The sequence below is a fragment of the Podarcis muralis genome, chromosome 9 (assembly GCF_964188315.1).
Source record: "Podarcis muralis chromosome 9, rPodMur119.hap1.1, whole genome shotgun sequence".
Lineage (NCBI taxonomy): Eukaryota > Metazoa > Chordata > Lepidosauria > Squamata > Lacertidae > Podarcis > Podarcis muralis.
Genome location: NC_135663.1, coordinates 18915992 through 18937759, shown reverse-complemented (window position 1 = coordinate 18937759; position 21768 = coordinate 18915992). Strand labels below are relative to the sequence as shown.

At 40.9% G+C, this 21768-nt stretch overlaps 1 protein-coding gene across 13 annotated transcripts in view; it reads right to left on the bottom strand.

Moving 5' to 3' along the window:
- Positions 1 to 21768, bottom strand: part of PDLIM5 (PDZ and LIM domain 5) — a 127696-nt gene that overhangs the window by 49182 nt on the left and 56746 nt on the right. For 9 of the 13 annotated variants that reach the window (XM_077933842.1, XM_077933843.1, XM_077933845.1 and 6 more), the window contains exons 4-7: positions 15979 to 16021; positions 13119 to 13561; positions 4887 to 5059; positions 3742 to 3778 (exon numbers count right to left, since the gene is read on the bottom strand). In XM_077933842.1, coding sequence (XP_077789968.1) covers positions 3742 to 3778; positions 4887 to 5059; positions 13119 to 13561; positions 15979 to 16021 — 696 coding nt within the window. Of the gene's footprint in view, positions 1 to 1277; positions 2178 to 3741; positions 3779 to 4886; positions 5060 to 6744; positions 6763 to 7773; positions 7789 to 8630; positions 8648 to 13118; positions 13562 to 15978; positions 16022 to 21768 lie in introns of those variants that run through there. The other 4 variants (XM_028743517.2, XM_077933846.1, XM_077933847.1 and 1 more) reach the window with 4 other exon arrangements.

Here is a 21768-nt window from a genome sequence, read left to right as displayed (position 1 = left end):
CCCGCTGCTCGGTCCCAGCGACTGCCAACCTAGCAGTTCGAAAGCACCCCCGGGTGCAAGTAGATAAATAGGGACCGCTTACTAGCGGGAAGGTAAACGGCGTTTCCGTGTGCGGCTCTGGCTCGCCAGAGCAGCGATGTCACGCTGGCCACGTGACCTGGAAGTGTCTCCGGACAGCGCTGGCCCCTGGCCTCTTGAGTGAGATGGGCGCACAACCCTAGAGTCTGGCAAGACTGGCCCGTACGGGCAGGGGTACCTTTACCTTTACCTTTAAAGCTAGTAGGAAAATGTGGCTTCACTGGGTTTTGCCCTTCCCATGTAGCTCTGGAATGGAAATCATGTGTGGAAACAGGACATTGACAATGATGCTTAGAACACAGTGCAGCAAAGAAGAGGAAGAGTTCGCATTGTAGCCTCCTCCTCTTTGCCCATCTTCAACTCTGAAGCAACTCATGTACCCTGCAGTTGGGATGGATATTCATTCATTCATTCAGCCAGTCAGTTATTTTATCTTGTCCAGAGCAATCCAAAGCGACTTACAACCAAACAAATAGACAATAACCCCACACGGATACATTAAAACCAAGAGGAAAGAGAAATACAGTAAAAACATTCCTCCCACCCTAATTCACTCTTCTGCAGGGCTCTTTTGTTATTTCCTTCTTCTTCTTTTCCACCTATGTAAAATGCTATAATTTGGCTGACTGGCACCGGTCATGGCTTGTGGGCTAAAATCATGGGTAGGGTCGATTAATTGCAAGCTCCTTAATGCAGCTGCCCAGGTGAGGGATGGCACCTCGCTCCTGGCTGGCTCAAGATGAAGTTGCAAGGAAGTGGGGTCCTTGTGCTAGATGGACATACTCTGCTGATAGCTGGCAATGTCAGAATGGAGAGGTCTACAGTTCGCCTGCGGTGCTGTTGGGAGCAGATTAGGAAGGGCTCAGTCAACTGGCTGGTACAGGACCCAAGCCAAGTGTTTGGCCACTTGTTTGGCCGCTTAGCAATTTATCCCAACCAGCTTGAGTTGAACTGCCTGCACTTCTATGTTGCCTAGAAGTAGCAGATTTGCTATCAGTAAAAGTATGACCGTTTAATTGTGCCATGTCTTCAATTGAGTGTAGGGAACAAAATGCAGGCATTTCTATAAGAAATTTGCTCAAACATATTTTTTTCTAAAAACACTACAGGTATATAGCGGCCTTCTTTGCCAATACTGTCAATGTGTGTGCTGTGCACAGAGTTCAAAAGACTTGAAGAATAAGGCAAGAGGGAAGAAATTAACTTAAAGGTAACATTTATTAAATACTCTTCAAGCTTCACAAAGCATAAATTAAATCAATATGTATTTGCTATAATACATTATATTACAGAGTAATATGCACCATCAAAGCTGCTATTAAGGACAAAGAAAAAAACCACCCAATAATAAATAAAACCTACACTTACTACCTCATACTATTTTCATTGGTTGTTATACATGGCCCTGTTCCAGTGTTATTTTTCCTAGGTTTATAGCCGAGGAGAGTTTAGAAACCATGTATGCACAGTGACATTTCTCTCAAGTTGAGCAGAGTCGCATTATGCTAACATTCCTAAAACCCCCAAAATGGCGTCTTTTTCCTTTAATGCATTTGAAACATTTACATCCCGCTCTAAAATGCACCTACTACTGATTCTGAAGAAGCTATATAAGGAAACTAACAACTGTTTCCATCAAAATCAAACAAAGCTGTACAGAATTAGCAGAATGGTTTCTTAATGTACTGTCCCTTTTCCATGTTAAACTACTGCAGCCTATTCTTTCTCTGCAATAGACAAGAACAGCTTCTTCTCCAAGCTACTTAGAATATTCTATATGCCACTTGTGTGCTGGCTGCCTATTTAGATACTGATTTTAAAACAGAACATGTTCATCTCATTCTTTACACATCAGTAGGAAACTGTTAGAAAAAAAAAGTATAGAAAAGGCTAGAATTTCTCATGTAATCAAAGCTAATGGTTTTCATTTCTTTATTTGCAAAGCAAGTGGAAGAGAAAGAGGAAGAAGGATGGGACACGTGCTTTGTTTTTAAAGCTTGGCAAGTCACTGGACGTTAAGGACACGTGCTGAGACGCCATGGTGCCAGTCACGTAATTTTGTGTATCTGGGACCTATGATGTGAAGGGGAACCTTTTCCCTGTGGAAAGAAGTGACAGAAGAGATAGATAAGAGAGGGAAGAGGTTTGCATCGCAGCCCACTGCATGCAAGAACCTGAGCATGCAGGATTCCATGCACTTTTAGCAACTCTGCTTGGTTACACTAACTGGACTTGCACTGGGATGCAAATTTCATAGAAGTGAAAGGGTTTTAAGAGAAAGAGAACTTCTAGCACCTAAGGCTGACAAGAGGCACTTGACAATGTGTGGTTAATACCCACTGAATTCTCAAAAGCCAGAACAAAGCCTGGTTTTTCAGCTGTTGGGGGGGGTCTTTATTATCCTTGTCCCTCCCATGGCTAGCTAAATCAGAATCATGTAATATAAGAAGCCATGCAAATCTTCAAACTGCATTATTTACACAAGTCACAAAAATTAGCATTTCCCGGTGCAGAATCTTGATTGTTTTTCAAATGCCAACTCCATGCATCTAAACACAGCCCTGTTGAACACAGCCCTGCCAACATATTTGCCTTTAATTGCACCATAAACTGCAAGGCCAGTATATCACAAGGAATACCGTCCTTTTGATGTACTGCTAAAGCCACAACAAACACTCCATACATCCCAAGCACTTATAAATCTGCTGCGACTGGTTGTAGAAAATATGTTCTGTTACGAACTAGTGATGGGCAGACCAACTACATCTGATTCAGAACTGATCCAGTACATATAAGTTTAGACAATAAAAAGGGTGTGTAAGGCTTTCTGCTTCCACTTGGTAATCCAGCAGGTCCCATTGCCCACCTACCTTGGCCAAGGCAGATGCCACCACTTTGTATTCCTTATAGTAAAGTTTGGGAAAGCTGAATGTCTGTAGTGGAGACCAAAGGCTGGAGAGTCTTTGGTCCCTCAAATGCTGTTGTACTATCATTCCAGACCACTGTCCCTGCTGGTTGGGACTAATGGAAGCTGGAGTAAGTGGTCTACCAAGAGGATCCCAACCATGACAGAATGGGTACAGGCTACAGAGAAAGCATTACCACACATGTACATTTGTTCAAACAACTGGAGGTCTTTAGAATCCCACCTGCCTGTCTCCTTGGTAATGTCACTTGCTTATCGAAGTGAACATTCAACGTAATTTGAAACAGTCTCATGCCACTTCTATGAAAAGTGGGCCAAAGTTTAGTAACTACCACATGATTTTGAGAAAAGGATCATTTGCTTAATGAGTGAAAGGGACCGAATGAAGTTATGAAGGTAATTTAAAGATGAACAGGGTAACCAATATTCAAGGTGAAGCACCTTTAAAAACTCAGTATAAATCTTATTCTCTGCTTTCTTGCTCCTGCCTTTCCATTTCTAGACACAGCCTGAGAAAATGTGAAAATTGGCCAAGTTTTATAGCAAAATTCATCCTTGCAAAAGTATGTCAAGAGAATAAAAGGGGCACTGCTACGTCTTACGCTGCTATCTACAACAACGTGCAAACACTTTAAAAATGTCTTGAACTTTGCACCCACATGAAGAATTTTTTTCACACTATTAATCAAAAATAAACCATGCAACACATCAAATTATATTTCAGATCAATAACTTACTTTGCTTTCTTTGAATTATCAGGTTCTGGTTCTTTCACTGCAAATAAATAAACCACTAATTACATTTCCATCACAACACCACAGAAGTTTTTGTTTTTTAACATTCCTGCCATAATCTAGAGAACCACCAAGCCTAATTTCCTTTATGAAAAATAATGACATCTAGCATCCTCTAAAATCACAAGTGTCTTAGGTAGGGTGCCCTATTTTTAAAGGAAACCTACTAGGTTCTTTTTTCTTTATGGGCAACCCACTCCAATGTTCAACTAATCTTATCATTATTAATGATTTAATCTATAAATCTTAGTCCTGAGGTTTAAAACTATTGCTTTAAGCTTTTCGATATGCCTAACCAATTACCACTTGTTAAACTGTCATGAATGGTTTTTTTACCACTTTTTTGTCACCATTTTTAATCAACAACACCTCTCCCCAATATTTTCTGACATTTCTGTCTGGCTGCTTACGCACCATACATGTAAAGCACATTACACACACACACACCTAAGAATTCTGGGAACTGTAGTTTACCCCTCAAAGATTTATAATTCCTAGCACCCTTAACAAACTACATCTCCCAAGAGTCTGTTGCACTTTAAATGCATGGTATATATGCAGCCTCCCTCTCACTCACTCTCTTTTAAACAAAAGTATTTGTAAAATGGGATTGATTGACTAAATGTATGGAATAATCTCATTTGAGAAATTAAATATCACATTATGTAACTACCAAGCTTTACAGGAAAGACTCAGGCTATTATTTAGAACAATAACAACAACAAAAAACTTTTTCAGAGTAACTTTCAAAGACTGGCAAAAGTAATAGAAAACATTAAGCAAACTCTCCTGGTAGCTGGGATCCAAAGAGCTGTTTAGACTCATGCAAGGGACTCATCCTGCCCCATTGGGAAGTTTTATTCTTTCACCACCCAACTCTCAAAATACTTTGAAAACTCTCCTCACTTTCCAAAAGGGGTTGGTCTACTGCATAGCACACACTGCACTGCTATTGTACCCACTGCTATTGGACCCACAGAATTAACTACACAGCTTTTTATTTTTTTGACTATTATCTGCTGATGCTTCCATAATACATGATATAGGACAATGCCAAATGCCACAACCATTCAGAAAGTGGAACTCACTGTGTTCAGTGCCAGTGATCTGTGCAAGGATGCGGAAAGAACGTGATTGGGTAGTTCCTGTCCTTGGATGCCAATCCTCAGTATCCTCAATCAATCGTTTCTTGCTGTTGTTGCTGTGAGTGGGTGGGTGGTAAAACTCTGTATTTGTATACACAACATGCTTCCGAGGTGGACTAACAGAATAGAGAAAAGATGGAACACCAGTAAGTGAAATAAAATGTAAACAGCATCATTGCCATTGCTATTATTATTATTATACTAAACTGGTTTGCACGTCATGTTAAACCACAGTTAACATACCTTGGGGTTGTTGCACCATCTAAACCCTGGCTCACAATTTGTTTATCTCCAAATGGTAAATCCTTGAAGTTTGTACTTGGTTTATAGTGCCAAAACACGTTTTTTAAAACAGCCACCAGTACACTGCTTGGTTGCATTAAATCATAGTTAAAACATGAACTGTGGTTAAGCATCACATGTGAACACAGCCACTGGCTGAGATGGAGACACTAAATACCTGCGTTAAAAATCAGTTTCATTGAAATGTATGATTCATTTTTGCAAATAAATCCATTTAAGATTCAGTCCTGCCCTTTTGTCACAATGGCTGTATATGATGTAATTTGCAATCGATTTCTACCTTACGGAATGCATGAACATCAGCTAACATTACAAAACGTGCAGCAACATTTTCTCTCTTTTTCTTGTCTTGGTTCACACATTAGCCTCTTAAAGAGATACCATATTCTTGCTTTGCACCTCTAGAAGTAAAGAAGGGAGGTTCCATGATCCCCAGATGTAAACATTGCTTAGAATGCTTCTAATGCTAACTTCCTTCCCTATTATGCCTACACTAGCAGATTTATACAAGACACACAGCACACATGAAATACTTGTGCAGCATTTCTCAGGGTCCAGCGTCTAAAGTGCTCTTTTTAAAATCTAGGTACCAGGGACTTGCATGCAAAGGAGCCACAGCACAAGTTTAAAAGAAACATTTTTTAAAAAAGAAACAAGTCACCAATGAGAGTGGAATTTTGCACATTTGTTTTATCCTTAGGGTGGCGCTGTGGGCTAAACCACAGAGCCTCTTGGGCTTGCCGATCAGAAGGTCGGCGGTTCGAATCCCTGCGATGGGGTGAGCTCCCATTGCTCGGTCCCTGCTCCTGCCAACCTAGCAGTTCGAAAGCATGAAGTGCAAGTAGATAAAGAGGTACCATTCCGGTGGGAAGGTAAACAGCATTTCCGTGTGCTGCTCTGGTTCGCCAGAAGTGGCTTAGTCATGCTGGCCACATGACCCAGAAGCTGTACGCTGGCTCCCTCGGCCAGTAAAGCGAGATGAGTGCCGCAACCCCAGAGTCGGTCATGACTGGACCTAATGGTCAGGGGTCCCTTTACCTTTACCTTGCATCTCATGAATCAACTCTTAAGGAACCATTGCTTTTGCCACATGCAATACTGACTTGCCACTGCCCCAATCTCTAGCACAGTGCTGGGGAACCTGTGGCCCTCCAAATCAACTCTCATCATCCACAGCCATTGGTCATGCTTGTTGAGCCTGATTGGAGTTGCAGTCCAACAACATCTGGAGGGCCACAGGTTCTCCACCTCTGTTCTAGCACTACTCAAAAGTAAGATGAAGACTATGAGGAGCCAGAAGCAAAGTTTGTCTGATTCAGAAGCTGCCCCCCTCCCTTTATCTGTTAATACAGAGGCTGATTGTGCATATGGAGAACATTTTCCAGCATCTGTAGGTTATGAATAAGCCAACATTATCTTTCTCGCACAACATAAAAGCTCCATTTGAAGCATGCACACATTGCTGAACTACACATACAGGTGAGCTTTTGGCTATTACCGTTTAGGTGGGTTTTGCCTTTTATGCATTTGAAGGGCATGGCAGAAGTATGGAAAGAGTCCAGTATAAGGAGAAATAGGAAGAGGGAGAGAGAGGAGACAGAAGACAAAAAGAATTAAGAGGAAACAGTTGAACGTTTCTGTTGTATTTGATAACCAAATATACTTAATATATATTTCCCCCATTCTTCTATTTTTGCATTCTCACCCTGCCTTTCTGTCCCAAGCAAGAAGGATGTCATTACAGATATACACAAACATGGTCAAGTATAGGAAATGGTCAGTACTGTGAACTGTTTACTTGTACACATACAATGTCTGCTGTGTGCTACAATGTGTCAGTATAGGATGAAGAACAGGACTGTTTACAAAAGACAAAAAATGCACAGGGTCTTGTGGACTCATTGCCCCTAGTGATACGTCTGTAAATAGACCCATTACACACGCAAAGGTAAAAAAGGTAAAGGACCCCTGGACGGTTACGTAAAAGGCAGTTCATAAATAATCAGTAACTGTTTTTCTTGCTACTTTTCTCCATTTTTCTTTCTCATAACCTGGACTAGCTGGAAAAATACTTGCAATATAAGTATAAAAGTATTAAAAATAGATATATGTATAATAGCCCCCTTTGAGCAATAGTCACCTTTGACTGGACTTAATCATCCAGGTGTCCTTTACCTTGAACAATTGGTTCAATATGTGTGCAATGCACAATTAAATTTCCCATCAAGAAATATTACAAAATGGGAGAGGAGGAGGTATGAATCCTTCTCCAAATAAGCAGCTCATAGTATTAACATGGGTCTTTTGGGGCATAATTTGTGTGTACAAAGATTTTGTATATTCTTATACAACTGTGTGATGTTAACTTTACAATCATTTTTCTTTTTAACTGAAGCAAGCTATTTCTAAGAAATCCAGAGGTTAATTACAAAGAATAGCTATAGAATACAGCATTGTTTTATGTACTGTTGTGAGGAAAAACATGCTTAAGTAGTTAAGAGGCAAATTATATTAGTGAAGTACTTACACCTCATCAGGGTTACTGAAGGAAGGGAGGGACAGAACAACAGACAAACAATGGAGAAGATTCCAGGATGACGGAGTACAGATAGGAAATTGCATATAAAAGTGAAGCAAGAAAAAGTTAATAGAAAATTAATTAGGAAATTAGAGCAAATGAGTAAATCAAAATCAGTAAGATTTAATAACAGGCTCACTCAGAATCATGAAACTATTACGTTAAAAGCTAACAGATATTGTGAATGGCAAAGGTTAACATAAGTCCTTTGGGTTGGCCCTTTCTAGTAGTTACCAAGTTTGGTAGCAAGATGGTGCCACAGGCAAAGCTAAAGTTAGAGTGCACTCGCTTCTTTTCACAAAGACAATTTATATAGTAATGATTTTAGTTGACTCTAGCCAGGAAAGTAGGGAAGGGGAAGCAGGTAGGAAAAAATGGGTACTAAAAAAAACCTTTAGCTATCTCAAGTTTAACTGCAACATGCTTGAGGCTGCAACCCTAAACATAAGCGCTTGGGTGTAAATCCCTTTGAACTCAATGCAGCTTACTTCCATGGAGACATGCATAGGACTGTGGGATAAAAGGTCTAATTGTTACAATTTTTATAACAGTAAAATTAATAATTATATTATTGTTTCTGTTATTGCTATTATTATTGCTACAAATGAAACACTGCAACAAAACTTATTTGGTTAAAAAATGCATACTGTGTGCAGTGTAAAAATGCAAACAATTAATGTTAATCACTTTTTAATAAGCGCTGCATTTGTCCTGCAGATGTTGAATTCTAAAGCACAACCGTCATGCATGCTACTTCTTAAAAAACATGAAAACACAATTCCACTCAAGGTGCTACTGATACTAACTTTGTCACTGTGGCTTCCTGCAAAAGAAAAAAGAGCATTCGTATGTTTATTGTACTGACTTCCCTACTGCTGCATCCTGAACATATGCCAGGGTCACCGAAGTCCAAGTGCCTACTCACATTTTTAAATTAAATACGTCAGCAAACTTGTAAGAACACATTTTGTTCAGTGCAGCATCAGGTGATCGGTCTGATGCTAAGAGAACGATGTTCATGCATAGGTTGTTGACAAGACAATAAACATAAAAAACAGAATGGCACACAGCAACTTAAAAAGCAAGCCAGCCCATGCTGCAGTTGAACATAAGTCTTCTCAGGACTTACCTTCAACCACGTGAACTATTTCCCCTCCCCCACTGGGGGTTTGGGATGTTGGATGACATTTGCTAATCACAACTCATGTGGCATGGTGATCAAGGACATGTATGATGTGGGTATGTCCTTGGTTCATGGTGATCAAGAACATGCATACACACATGCACGTGTGTCCTTGGTTCATATCTCAGCTCAGGCATGAATTTCCCCAGAGTGATCTTAGGTAAGCCACATAAGGATCATAGTGGCCTACCTTGAACACCTATTGTAGGAAGTACTGGAATAATCTGAACACGGGGGGGGGGGCACATGACAAGGCTGAAGTTCTGTGCTGCTTGCTCTGCCACACCTAAAGCCCTTGCAGCTTGCTATGCTTGGGGCAGGAAGTAGGGGCTGACTTTATTTGTTCCCCCTGCCACCACCCATTTTTTTAAAAAGGAAAGCCTAACTGGATATAATGGAAGGGAAATCAACAATTCTACCTCTAGGGCTAGAGTGGTTTCAGGCCCAATAGGTAAGTGTGTCTATGGAACAAGAGGAATTTGGCTCTACTCTCCAAGCATCACCCTGAAATGTCCTGTCCTGGGTCCTGCCACCACCAGAAAACTACTAGCAGTACTTTTGCTTCTATTTTGTCTTTGGTTTTTTTGATGTCCTCTATGTTGGGTTAATGAAGGGACTGTATGCAGATGAAGGTGATGGCTAGCCCTGTGTGAGAGGCAAGGAAGGGAAGATCTTCCAGCGTGGGAGGCTGGGAGAAGAAAGGGAAGCTCACAGGTGAAAGCTGGGAGGGTCCACCTATTTCTGTGTGAGACAAGGGTTAAGACAGGCACCCCCAACCTTCAATCCTCCAGATGTTTTGAGCTACAATTCCCATCATCCCTGACCACTGGTCCTGTTAGCTAGGGGTCATGGGAGTTGTAAGCCAAAACATCTGGAGGGCCGCAGGTTGGGGATATCTGGGTTAAGATCTACCTGCAAGAGAAGACATTGCATTGTTTTTCCTCTTTGTTTTTCTGGTTTTTCTTTAGACTAGTCTGCTTTTTTATTGTATTGCTTTATGAGATAGATAGAGGATGATAGGTAGATGATATAGATGATAGATAGACAGACAGACGGCTAGATAGACAGATAAATAGGTAGGTAGGTAGATGACAGATAGATGATAGATAGAAAAACTACTAGCAGTACTTCTTCGCTAGCTTTCTGAAAGCTTTCTGCTGGCAATACCAAAGACTCTTCCAGGGGCGTTAAGTGCCATCCTGGCAGTGAAACTGCTCTCCAGCGAGAGAGAAACCAAGATTCCTCTGCTGATACATATAAAAGTAATGGCTGTTAATATGTAATTTCAAAGGTCTCTTTATATAAATACACTTCATGTGACACATTTTGATTTAGAATTGTAATTTCATTTTCAGATGTATAGAAATGACTGAAAGTTCATTTTGCACATGAAAGGGCTATCCTTGCTCTCATTTAAAACATTGACAAGTTTCCCATTCATTTACCTTTCTTTTTGAAAAGTTTTTGTTTGTTTTTAGTGCAACAAGACCCTTTGTTGCTTTTGCTGTTTAAGAGACTGACGTGGCTACTCCTCTGAAAATAGTTGCCTGAAATAGTTTCTAATTTCTGGAAGCAATTGTACTAGAACTATGGCCTCAAGCCATACACAAAAGCATGCTTGTACTCAATCTCAGAGTGCACTGCATGTATAGATGTGACGTGCTGCGGACTAGGAAGACCTCCAGTAAACAGATTGTATTACTGAGGTCTAAAAATATTTATAAAAAGGGCAGTGCAACGTCTTGCTGTTTAATCAGCACTAGATCTCTCATGTGTAAGCAAATTCTTGTCACACTAATAATTGCTCGAGCATCATTTGAAACCATAATATTTTCAGTACAGCTAAGCCCAACAAGTCTACAGCTATTTCTTTTTTACTTCGCTAGATAATATCAGAAACTAGGCTTTGAATAATATTGGAAAATTGGAGAATTGCTTAGCTAGACTGCACTGCTGCTAGATTTTTGCAGTGAAGAATGTAATGGATATATATGCTACCTTAAGGGAAGTTAGAATATATATATATATATATATATATATATATATATATATATATATATATATATATATTTGTTCTGTTATTTATTCATAACACTTATTTATAAAACAGTTTTGGGGAAATGAGCAAGAAAGTACAAAGCTCAAGGCTCTTCATGTGACCCAAGGCAAGTCAGAGCCCTTTCATATCTTCAATATGGAGATAATGGTATTGATATACTTTATGATATTCTTGTAAGAATTTCTGGAGTTCATGTACGTGAAGCAACTTAAAGTTATTTCTTTAAAATTATACCGTGCAAAGCATTATATAACCTAATGACCAGAATTTTCACTGTTTGCTAAATTTACTGGTTAGAAAGCAGTTTTTAGCCTGTCATCAGATTTCAGCTTGGGGGGCAGAAGGGAGAGACAGCCCTGAGCCTTGGCAGAACGAAGTCATTTTCATTGTAATAAATTGTATTTGAATGCTAATTACCGCAGCTGAATGGCAGCTCCCACGTCTTTGCAAAAGATAGCTTTTCCTGGAAGGCTACAAATGGTTTGCCAAGATATATTTATGTTTTTGTTTGCTTTGGGTTGTCATGAACTCTTCCCCCTTATTTTAGATAGTGTGGGACTATAGCATCATCTGCTCATGAGAGTTGTAACAATTGCTATGCCATCTGTGCAACATAAGATGCATAAGGCTTGCATTGTAGGCATTCTGTTGAAGTAAATGTGCTGGCCGGGGTGGGCATTCCAGACACAAAGGTCAAACCTTTTATCTCTCAAAGCACTTATGAACTTTCACTACACACATTAAATAGAGTGGAGCTGACTTTAAAGTGCACATGTACAAATTGGGCTAAAAAGGCTTAGTTTGCTACCTCTCTGTGTGAAACGCCTTCTCCTAGAGCTTGGTCCATCTCATTATGCCTGGCAGGGATGGGGAACATATTTTCCTATAGAGGGTATATTTTCTAAGGGACAATCTGTTGAGGGCTGCATGCCAATGGTATAGGAACCATTACCAGTGCTATGTTTCTAGAAAAAGAGGTGCCAGAACTCACCATGAACCCACTTGAGAGTTCCACCAAGTTCCAGCTGAAAAAAGCCCTGATGGTACCCATATGAACTTACCTGGACCCCATGATCATCATCTGAGGCCCTTCTTTATGTGCCTCCTCCATGAGAGGTCTGGAGGCCAGTAACACAAGAATGGGCCTTTTCTGTGGTGGCTCCACGTTTGTGGGTTGCTCTCTCCAAAAAAGCTTTAGGCGCCAGGCAAAACCTTTCCTCTTCTCCCAGGTCTTTGGCTAATTAAACAATCTATGGCCTTTTAAACTGTGTATGTTTTGTTTGTTTGTTACTATGATATACATTTTTTGTGTTATAATATTGTAAACTGTCCAGTGATCCTCAAATGAAGGTGGTATAGAAATTTAATTTTTTTTAAAGGGTGGGTGAGTCGGCCAACCATTCTCTCTCAATATAGCTCCCTCTTTTTTTATCTCTCTTCATGTTGTGAAATGGCAGATTGCTCTTCGACTAATGATTTCCCTGGAGCACTTTCCCTATCTCCTCTTTCCATCATTCCAACCTTTTGGCCTACTTCCCATTTCTGCTAGAGTCCTCCTTCTCCCTCACACACACTGCATGAAATTAAGCTGAGAACCACAAGCTCTCCACACCTGGCCTCAGTAAAATAGTACAAGGTTGACTGCTGAGAAAGGATTAAAATACAGTAAGAAGCAAGTCACAGGCCTCAGTGTTTGATGAAATAAAAAATGTCCACAAAACCTTTCCACAAAACAACATTGTCCATTCCACATACTTAGAACTTGCTCAATTGTCATTTCATAGCTAGGAACTGCAGTTTTGTAAGAGGACTGAGGTGTCTCCAACACATAATTCCCAGAACTCTCACCTAACTATCGTCCTTAGGATTCCTTTGGAAAAGCCATTACAATTAAAGTGGCTTAAAAGCAAGTAAGTTATTGGATACGCAGCCAAATTTCATCGAGAAGCTCTTTTAAAAAACGAAAAGGTAGAAAGACAGGTTCATAAATTGCCTAGGAAACCCTTTTTAAGACCATCAAAAGAGGGGGAAAGGTTTCCTGAAACCACCTACCCATTTTGCTCTTTACTGTCACCCTGGTTCTCTCTGAATCCTCTTCGCTGTCCCTCTGCCACCTCCTGGGCATTGTCGTTGAAAGAGGTGTTCAAGGATGCATTGTGTGTGGACTGCCATGGGATATTAACTGCAGGTTTAGCAGCGCTCAGCTCAGGTGAACGCTGGTCAGCGTTAGACTTGGCGTTAGCATGCAGTCCGGAGGCGGTGAATGCAGTGGGAGGCGTGACATTGGCCAGTGGTGTAGGGGAAGCATGTGATGAAAAACTTGCATGAGCTGGAGTGAAGGCAGATGATGGCGATGGAATGGACGTGATCTTGGAAGCTGACATAGACCCAAAGGGTCTTGGGGCCTTATTGAAGGCTATGTTGGCTGTGGATGAAACTTTGGGCACGACTGCGGACGGAATGGGCACAGGCTTAACTAGTTCCTTAGGCTCTACCTATGTGAAATAAAAACAACAACACAAAAATACACAAGAAAGCCACACGGACACACACGCGCACATACAAATGGCATGCAAAATATAAGTGTCATCTGTTGCTGTTTCATCTTGAAACACAAACTGATGACCAATGAAGGATTGCCCATTACATAGCTTTACCCACAAAGCACTAGTGCTAATCACACACGTGGCATGCACTATTGAGGAGAAAAAGTTGAACACGCATGAGCTGGGAACTGACCAAAAATATTCATAATTGACTGGGCTCGAGTGCTAAGAGATAAAGGAGACTCACCCAGTGCAAGAAAGTAGTGGAAGATGCAAAGCCCAACATAAATACCTTCATTTTTCGGCCAGTATTGAATAACCATTTTGCTATTTTCTAATGTGACCAAGGGAGTTCTGGGCTTGTGTTTCTTGAATTACCATCTGCCCGTGAATCACTGCCAACCTCTTTTTGATTCAAGGTGATTTTTCACAAGCAGTTTGCTATATCACATGGGGCTGTGCTGCTCAAAGTGTGTGCAGGGTTGTGTGTGTTAAAAAGTTCTCTTAAACACATCCAAGGTCCTAACATTTTTTAAAATAGTTCACTGTGCTGTATAGCCTTCATTTACACACTTCTAGGGGGAAAGTCAGAAAAGGGCACCCAGAATTATAAAGGGAACGGCTCAACTGTTTTCCTAGAAGTTTGTAAAAGAAGGCTATACAGTAGGAGGAACGTTTACAACATTTGTGGCCTTTCAATTTAGAGAAAAGCCAAGTGAGAGGGCACATGACAGAGGTGAATGGAAGTATCCATGGAGAAAGTAGACAGAAATTCTCTCTCTCTCTCTCTCTCTCTCTCTCTCTCTCCCCCCTCTCTCTCCCTCTCTCTCTCTCTCATTGGGATACACAATGAAGCTGAATGTTGCAAGATTCTGGACAGATGAAAGAAAATACTTCCTCCCACAGTGCATAGCTGAATTATGAGATTCACTCCCAGAAGAGGTGGAGATGGCTACCAACTTGCATGTCTTTGAAAGAGGATTAGATAGATTCGAGGAGGATACGGATATCAACAGCTACTAGCCACAATAGTTCTGCCAGTACTGTCAGAGGAAGTATGCCTGCGAATACCAGTTGCTGGGAATTGCAAGCAGGGCTGCTTTAGAGCTCAGGTTCTGATGGCAGGATTCTCATGGGCATCTGGTTGGTCACTGTGAAAACAGGATGCTCAACTAGATGGGTCTTTGATCTAGCAGGGCTCTTCTTACCAATAAGACAGAAATTGCTGGCTGCACTAATCCTTGGGTTGTTTAATTAAAAGGCAAATTTGCATATTTGTTCTGAAAAGGGAATCTCAATATGAGGCATGAAGCACCTACCATTTCCACATTTAAGGTAAAGGTAAAGGGACCCCTCACCATTAGGTCCAGTCGTGGCCGACTCTGGGGTTGCGGCACTCATCTCACTTTATTGGCCGAGGGAACCAGTGTACAGCTTATGGGTCATGTGGCCAGCATGACTAGCTGCTTCTGGCGAACCAGAGCAGCGCACAGAAACGCTGTTTACCTTCCTGCTGGAGCGGTACCTATTTATCTACTTGCACTTTGACGTGCTTTCAAACTGCTGGGTTGGCAGGAGCAGGGACCGAGCAATGGGAGCTCACCCCGTCGCAGGGATTCAAACCGCCGACCTTCTGATCGGCAAGTCCTAGGCTCTGTGGTTTAACCCACAGAGTTATTCAGCTAGCCATGAAACTCAGGTCTAATAAAGTGAGATGGAATCAGACAGAAAAGGAGAATTCAACTACTAAAAAAGACAGGGACAACCTTAGGTCACCTATCACAAGTATGTCCCTTTCAAGAAGCTATGTTTTCTGCCTTTCCAGAGTTCTTTTTAGCTACTGTATGAACTGCGACTTAACATCCAGGCCCCCTGTATTTTGGAGACTGAAGTCATAGCAGTCTGTGAGGAAGATATAGCAAATGTATCCTCAGTAAAAAACAAAAAACACAGCTGCACACTCAGTTCTTATTACAAAGACACATGGACTCCATAATCTCCCAGAAGGCTTTGTACATGGTTAAGTACATTCTAGAGGTAAGAGAACAATGGACTAGGTAGCGTATGCATGATGTTAACATAGTTTGGTCCTGATTGAAACAGGTATTTCCTTGGTATTGTTGCTTCTGTGCCCAGCTTTGAACTCCTGTATTATCCTAGTGCATAAGTGGCTATGGCCTGCATAGCATACCCAGTCATCCTCAAAATGAATGCAAAGATAGGGCTTTACAGATCAAGATAAACATCTTGAAACACCATTTTTGTTGCACTGGAAGAGCTCTTCAATTAATACATGTTAAGAGAAGGATTTCAAGGAGTTAATTGGTTACAGTGATACGCCCCTGGATTTGAAGTGGAGGACTTACCTGTTGCACAGGTATGGGATCAGGTTTCGGAGCAGAAGGTGCTCTGAAAAAAAGAAAAAAGAACAGGCCATGTAAATTCTAAAGAAACCTACCACACATAGTTCAATAATCTTCTAAATCACTATATAGCCTCTAACAGCACAATCCAATCAAAAGCTAAGCAGTTGGGAACCCACTGATTTAAGCAATGCTTAATTCAAATCAGTGGTATTTGTCAATGGACCCACAGAGCTTTACACAGTGTATTAGTTTTCTTAGAATCCAAAGTCTTATTTCAAACCACAAGAAATCAGTTGCTTAACTTAGTGTTTGAATAGCAAAGCATTTGCATCCCAAAGTTGAAGAATGACTTCCGAGTATATTGGATGTATTTGAAACTGAAACATTTCCATGCTTAAATTATGACACAGCACCACACTCCAATGGGTTAGCCAACAGAAACCACACAGTTCACAGTCTATAAGGTGGTGGTGGCAGATACAGGAAAAACACATGTATTCTATCATCCAGTTATAGTCAACAGATTGGGCTTCCCATTGGATACTGGTGTACCATGTACAGGTATACATTTTGCCACTGAACTGCAAGTAAAGAAAAAACCCAAGGAGAATTTAGAGATTCCCAGAAAGGCAAAACACTTAGGAAAATCAGAGATTGAATGGGAGGAATCTGATATGGTTAGAAACAATTTCAGAGGGGTCTCACTCTTCCCTACTGGATCCGTACTAATTAACACTAAGAACAAATAAGACTTTGGCTGGATCTAGGTACCCCTGCCCGTTACGGGCCAGTCTTGACAGACTCTAAGGTTGTGAGCCCATCTCACTCAAGAGGCCGGGGGCCAGCGCTGTCCGGAGACACTTCCTGGTCACGTGGCCAGCGTGACGAAGCTGCATCTGGCGAGCCAGCACAGCACACGGAAACGGCGTTTACCTTCCCGCTAGTAAGCGGTCCCTATTTATCTACTTGCACCCGGGGGTGCTTTCGAACTGCTAGGTTGGCAGGCGCTGGGACCGAACGACGGGAGCGCACCCCACCGCGGGGATTCGAACCACCGACCTTTCGATCGGCAATCCCTAGGCGCTGAGGCTTTTACCCACAGCACCACCCGCGTCCCTGGCTGGATCTAGATGTGTTTCAGTTAAATGCATTGTAAACTTTGTATGAGAAATCAGGCTGGTAAAAACGGAACTCAACAGCACTATCTGGTGTCACAGTGTTATCATGTATATACAAGGCATATAAAGCGCTTTTTCTTTGCCAGTGTAGCTGAGTCCTTTGAGAAGCAGGTTTGTTCTCCTGTTTCAGAGACCATCCAGTGGGAACATCCCATGAAACATGACTACATGGCTCCCAAGATAAACATTTGGATAAATCAGTGTTAACATGCAATTACAAAGTAGTCAGTTTATAGAAATACAATGAAGAAATGGCCATGGTTCAGTGGTAAAACACATGCAGAAGGTCCCAGGTCCAATCTCTGGTAGGGCTGGGACAGTCCCTGTCAAACCATGAATAGCTGCTGCCATTTAGGAATATGCTAGAAGGGCCAGTGTGGTTCTGTATTAAACAGCTTCCTAAGTACATAGAAGCAAAACTTAAACCAAGGCAAAGCTTCAACTATAGCTGTAGCTAATGAAAATGGTTGCTTTCTCCGTAGTTGTACATATAAAATGAAAAAACATGTATTGTTCCCATATTTGCTTTCATCAGGTCTGGCACAATGGAGTGGAGGAAATCAAACTACAGCGTCTAGAGTTTCAACTAGAATCTTAAATCTTGACTCTCCTGTTCCAGAAAAAAATCTTTTCTGCATGCAAATGGAACACTTCAAATTACCATGTTTATATTTGATGTCATCCTTACAACATAAATATCCAAAGATATGGTCCAGGCCCCTATGGCTGCAGTGCCTGTATGCAGAGGGGTTGCCAGAGTATTAAATAAAGGCTTATTGCCCCCCCCAGCACACACAACATACTGGGCAATTATGGGGATTAGGAGCCCCTCCCTCTTTGAGTTTGAGTAACTTGTCCTGAGGGGCACGCAGACGTCACAATCCCAATATGAAACAAATCTCCCACAGACATGCAAGAGAGGTTTGCTTCAATCCATTTCTATCCCAGCTATTTGCACATACCAGTTTTGTTTATTAAAAAAGCAGCATTTCTATGGCTCTGCAGCTGAACCTAAAATGCAGGATTTGTGCAGGCAAGGCATGGCATTGAACGAATTCTGGTGATAAAATTGAATGCCTTACAGTATGTTTCTTATAAATTTGGGATTCAATTACTTACCACCACCACCCCTCCCCCTTAACACATTGTGGTTGGAAAATAACTATCTGCCCAGAGATTCCTGAAATGTTCTAACTGCTATTACTCAGTTCAGGGTATTGTGTAAGATGGAACACAGAACCATATATAAAAATCAGTTGGGTCATCAAAATACGAATGAGAAAATTGCTGTGGTTGTGAAAATTGACAAGGAGGGGAAAAATAAGGACGGGCAACACTTAATGATGGAAAATGCTTTGGCACAATAATATCCATGTATAATGTTAAGCGTGAATTCAAATGAATTGCTGATGTGTTAAAAATGAACAGACCCCATTCTACCCTGGTGTAGAAGAAATCCATGCTGCTATGAAAAGAGTCTGACTACAAAACTACATGATTGTGGCTTCAAGTCCTTCCCACGTCATCATTGTCCTGGCTCCTGGCTGGAATGTGATGGACTAGAGAGGAGCCACATGATTTCACCTCCCCTCCATTTCCTAAACTCAGCGCAGTGCAGCATTATGCTTGCACCAACGTTAATAAAAATGGTTAGGTTTAACCAGAGTACAAGAAACTCCTTAGAACACTGCAGTGTTAACACCGGTGCAGATGTAAAAAGAAGTAGCAGAAGTAGAAACTGGGCTGTTTTTTTCCTCCTGTCTTTCACACACAGCCACTAGGACTCCCTTTAACCTCAGTTAAGAATTCTGAAATGTTATGTCTGCACAGAATCAAGGCACCTTTATGAATTACTGGGAAAGAAACCACAATATCCATTGGGAGACATTTTTCATACTTCTCATTATAATTCACTGATTACTTGATGAACATTTAAGAATTTGAAAATGTATTTAAGTGTTTCTCTACAAGCACTGAGAAATTATTCGTGTACTTTATCTTAGCAAAAAAAAGTTTAATAATAATAATAAAGCATGGTGCCATTAACAACCAACACATCACATTATATCTTTGTCCTGCCTTGGTTTGCTAGAACTCAAGGTGTGTATTGCTAGAACTCAATACACAGTGTTGCTGGTTGAGGAACTGACCAGGCCGAAACCTGCTTAGCTTCAGCAAGTTGGCTGCATCATGCACTTTCAAATAGGAGGTTCACTAAGCACCAATAAATGCAGGTCTCATTGTTGTGAGAACTTATAAGACTGTTGTAGCTGGCACAACAAGGCATTCCTTACTCTTATTTTCCTGTGTGATGGGGAGGGAGATACAGTAAAATCACTTCAAATTGTACCAGCATTCAGCACAGCCATATATGAAAAATGAGGCAATGTGTTCTTTGCTACAGGAAATCTGGACCAGCACACTCTTCGTTCTTTACATTCTTGTTTTATTCACCTTTTCCTGCTTATTTCAGACATAAAAATAGGTTAACACAATATGAAGAGCTCTGGCAAGTTATCCAACTATCTGGAAATGTTTGTGCTTTGCCAATAACTGCATTGTTTCGGGTTATAGTAATTTCAACTGTGGGTTTTTTTAAGCAACTAAAAGAAGTGGGAAGAGGGGGGAGCCAGCTAGAGGGCAGCTATTTAGCTAAGTGAGACCTGAATTCAACTCCTCAGTAAGGCATAAAGCTTATTGAAATAGGGCAGTTGGCTCAATGCCCCCTCATCTCACATTAACTAACCTTATAGATCAGTTGCACCACTTTTAGGCTGACATTCTTTTCACCCTTCTGTAATTGCTCCAAGAATTTCACAGCAGCATATACAATAATTCATAAGCAATTACCTTAACCACACTAGCATTATTACTGTGATACAAACAGAGGTTTAGCAGTAACTGTGATGAAGTTGCATTGTCGGTTGAAGAAAATGGGTCAGCAACAGAATTTCTTTTTTTAAAAACAACATTCCACTTTTGTGAGCTGAAGTGAAAGGTGTGGTTGACTAAGAACAACCATCACACGTTGCCCTAGTAGTGTCTAATATGTGTGGGCAAGGTAGGGGACACTGAAAACACAGTCCAGGTAGAGTGCAGGAAGTTAGAAGTTAAAGGACAGGAAACCAAGATGCAGGGAAACAGTCCACATACTGGATGAAAATACTAGAGCCCTTAGTCAGAGGAGATGGAGAAGACAGGTCTGAAGGAAGCTGAGGAAGAGTACAGCTGTGCAAAAGCCTAGCAGGGCTTAAAGACAAGAGAGATTGATGGAAAGAAAAGAGTGTGAGCAGACAGAGAACATGGTAAAGGAAGTGAGGTGGGGGAGACAACAGGAGATGACACTGAAAAGGAGGAACCTGGGGAAACAAGAGTGTGATGAATGCAGAAAGGAGGTGGCTGACAAAGGGGTGGGGGAGGAATAGGCCTGAGGCCAATTTCTAGTTTTTAGGGTAGAAGCTGTGAGCTAATGACATAAAGTAAGCAGATATGCAAAGGATGGACTACAGCAAACCATACAGAATGAAAGCATCTACATTATATATCTTCATACTTTCTTCTCATCACGTGGTTTTTCCAAGACACTCTACCTTGTAATAGGGTAAAGAATTATCAGAACACTTTTAACTACAGATGAACAAAAATTTATTTATCTTAGCACGCTCAAAACCTTTTGATTCACACTTTTATTATCATATTGCTTCTAAATATTACACTCAAACTTCTAAATAGCTACCACACACAAACCAACACGGTGCCATTAACTAGTAAAATTAAAAGCCAACATTTAAATCTGTCAAATGCATTTTGACCAAAAAAGAGAGGTCCTCTTCAGCAGCTTAAAATGATGAATTCCTTAAAAGAACTGCTCGACATCTTCAAGATCTGGATGGGCAGGACCAGGCTTTCCCTGTAATGAACTCTCTCCATTTTCACAATTCCTAAAAGAAGGTATATCACTTTTAAAAATACACAAACTAATGTCCGCTTACATAGAACCATTACGGTGAATAATTCTCATCTTGTAATCTAATCTGTATGTATACCTACGTTGCTATCAAAACAGATGGAACAAGGAGAAAATGGAAAGTAACAACTAGATTAGGTAAAACTAAGCAGAAAAATATTATTACTGATTTCTGGCTAACGTGGCAGTCTGCCAGTCACAATGTTATTCTCTTTCTACATGAAAGACTCAAAACTTTTGCCACCATGTGGCGGAATTGTCAAATACTGACAGTTTAAAGAGTTGGAAAAACTGCCAACTCTGCTAGAACTTGCCCACAAATCCTTGGAAAAATTGTTACACTTTCAATCCATCCACCCCACAATGTACTTGCAGTTTCGCATTCATGTGTATAGTATGACACAGTAAATTGATTTAAGATTACGCACAACAACGTTGCTCAATGAGTATTTCCCCCATCTCACTAATCTAGTTTGTGAACCATGTTTCCTCCCCCCCCCCATAAGTTTCTTAGCATTTGATTTGACAGGCAGTATCTAGTCCTTGAAAAAACAGTGGAAAAAATCAAATTCAATTCCTGATCGCTGGCATAGTTTGGAATGTGTGAATGAGTTGTAGTGCCCCTTGGGCACACATACTCCCTTC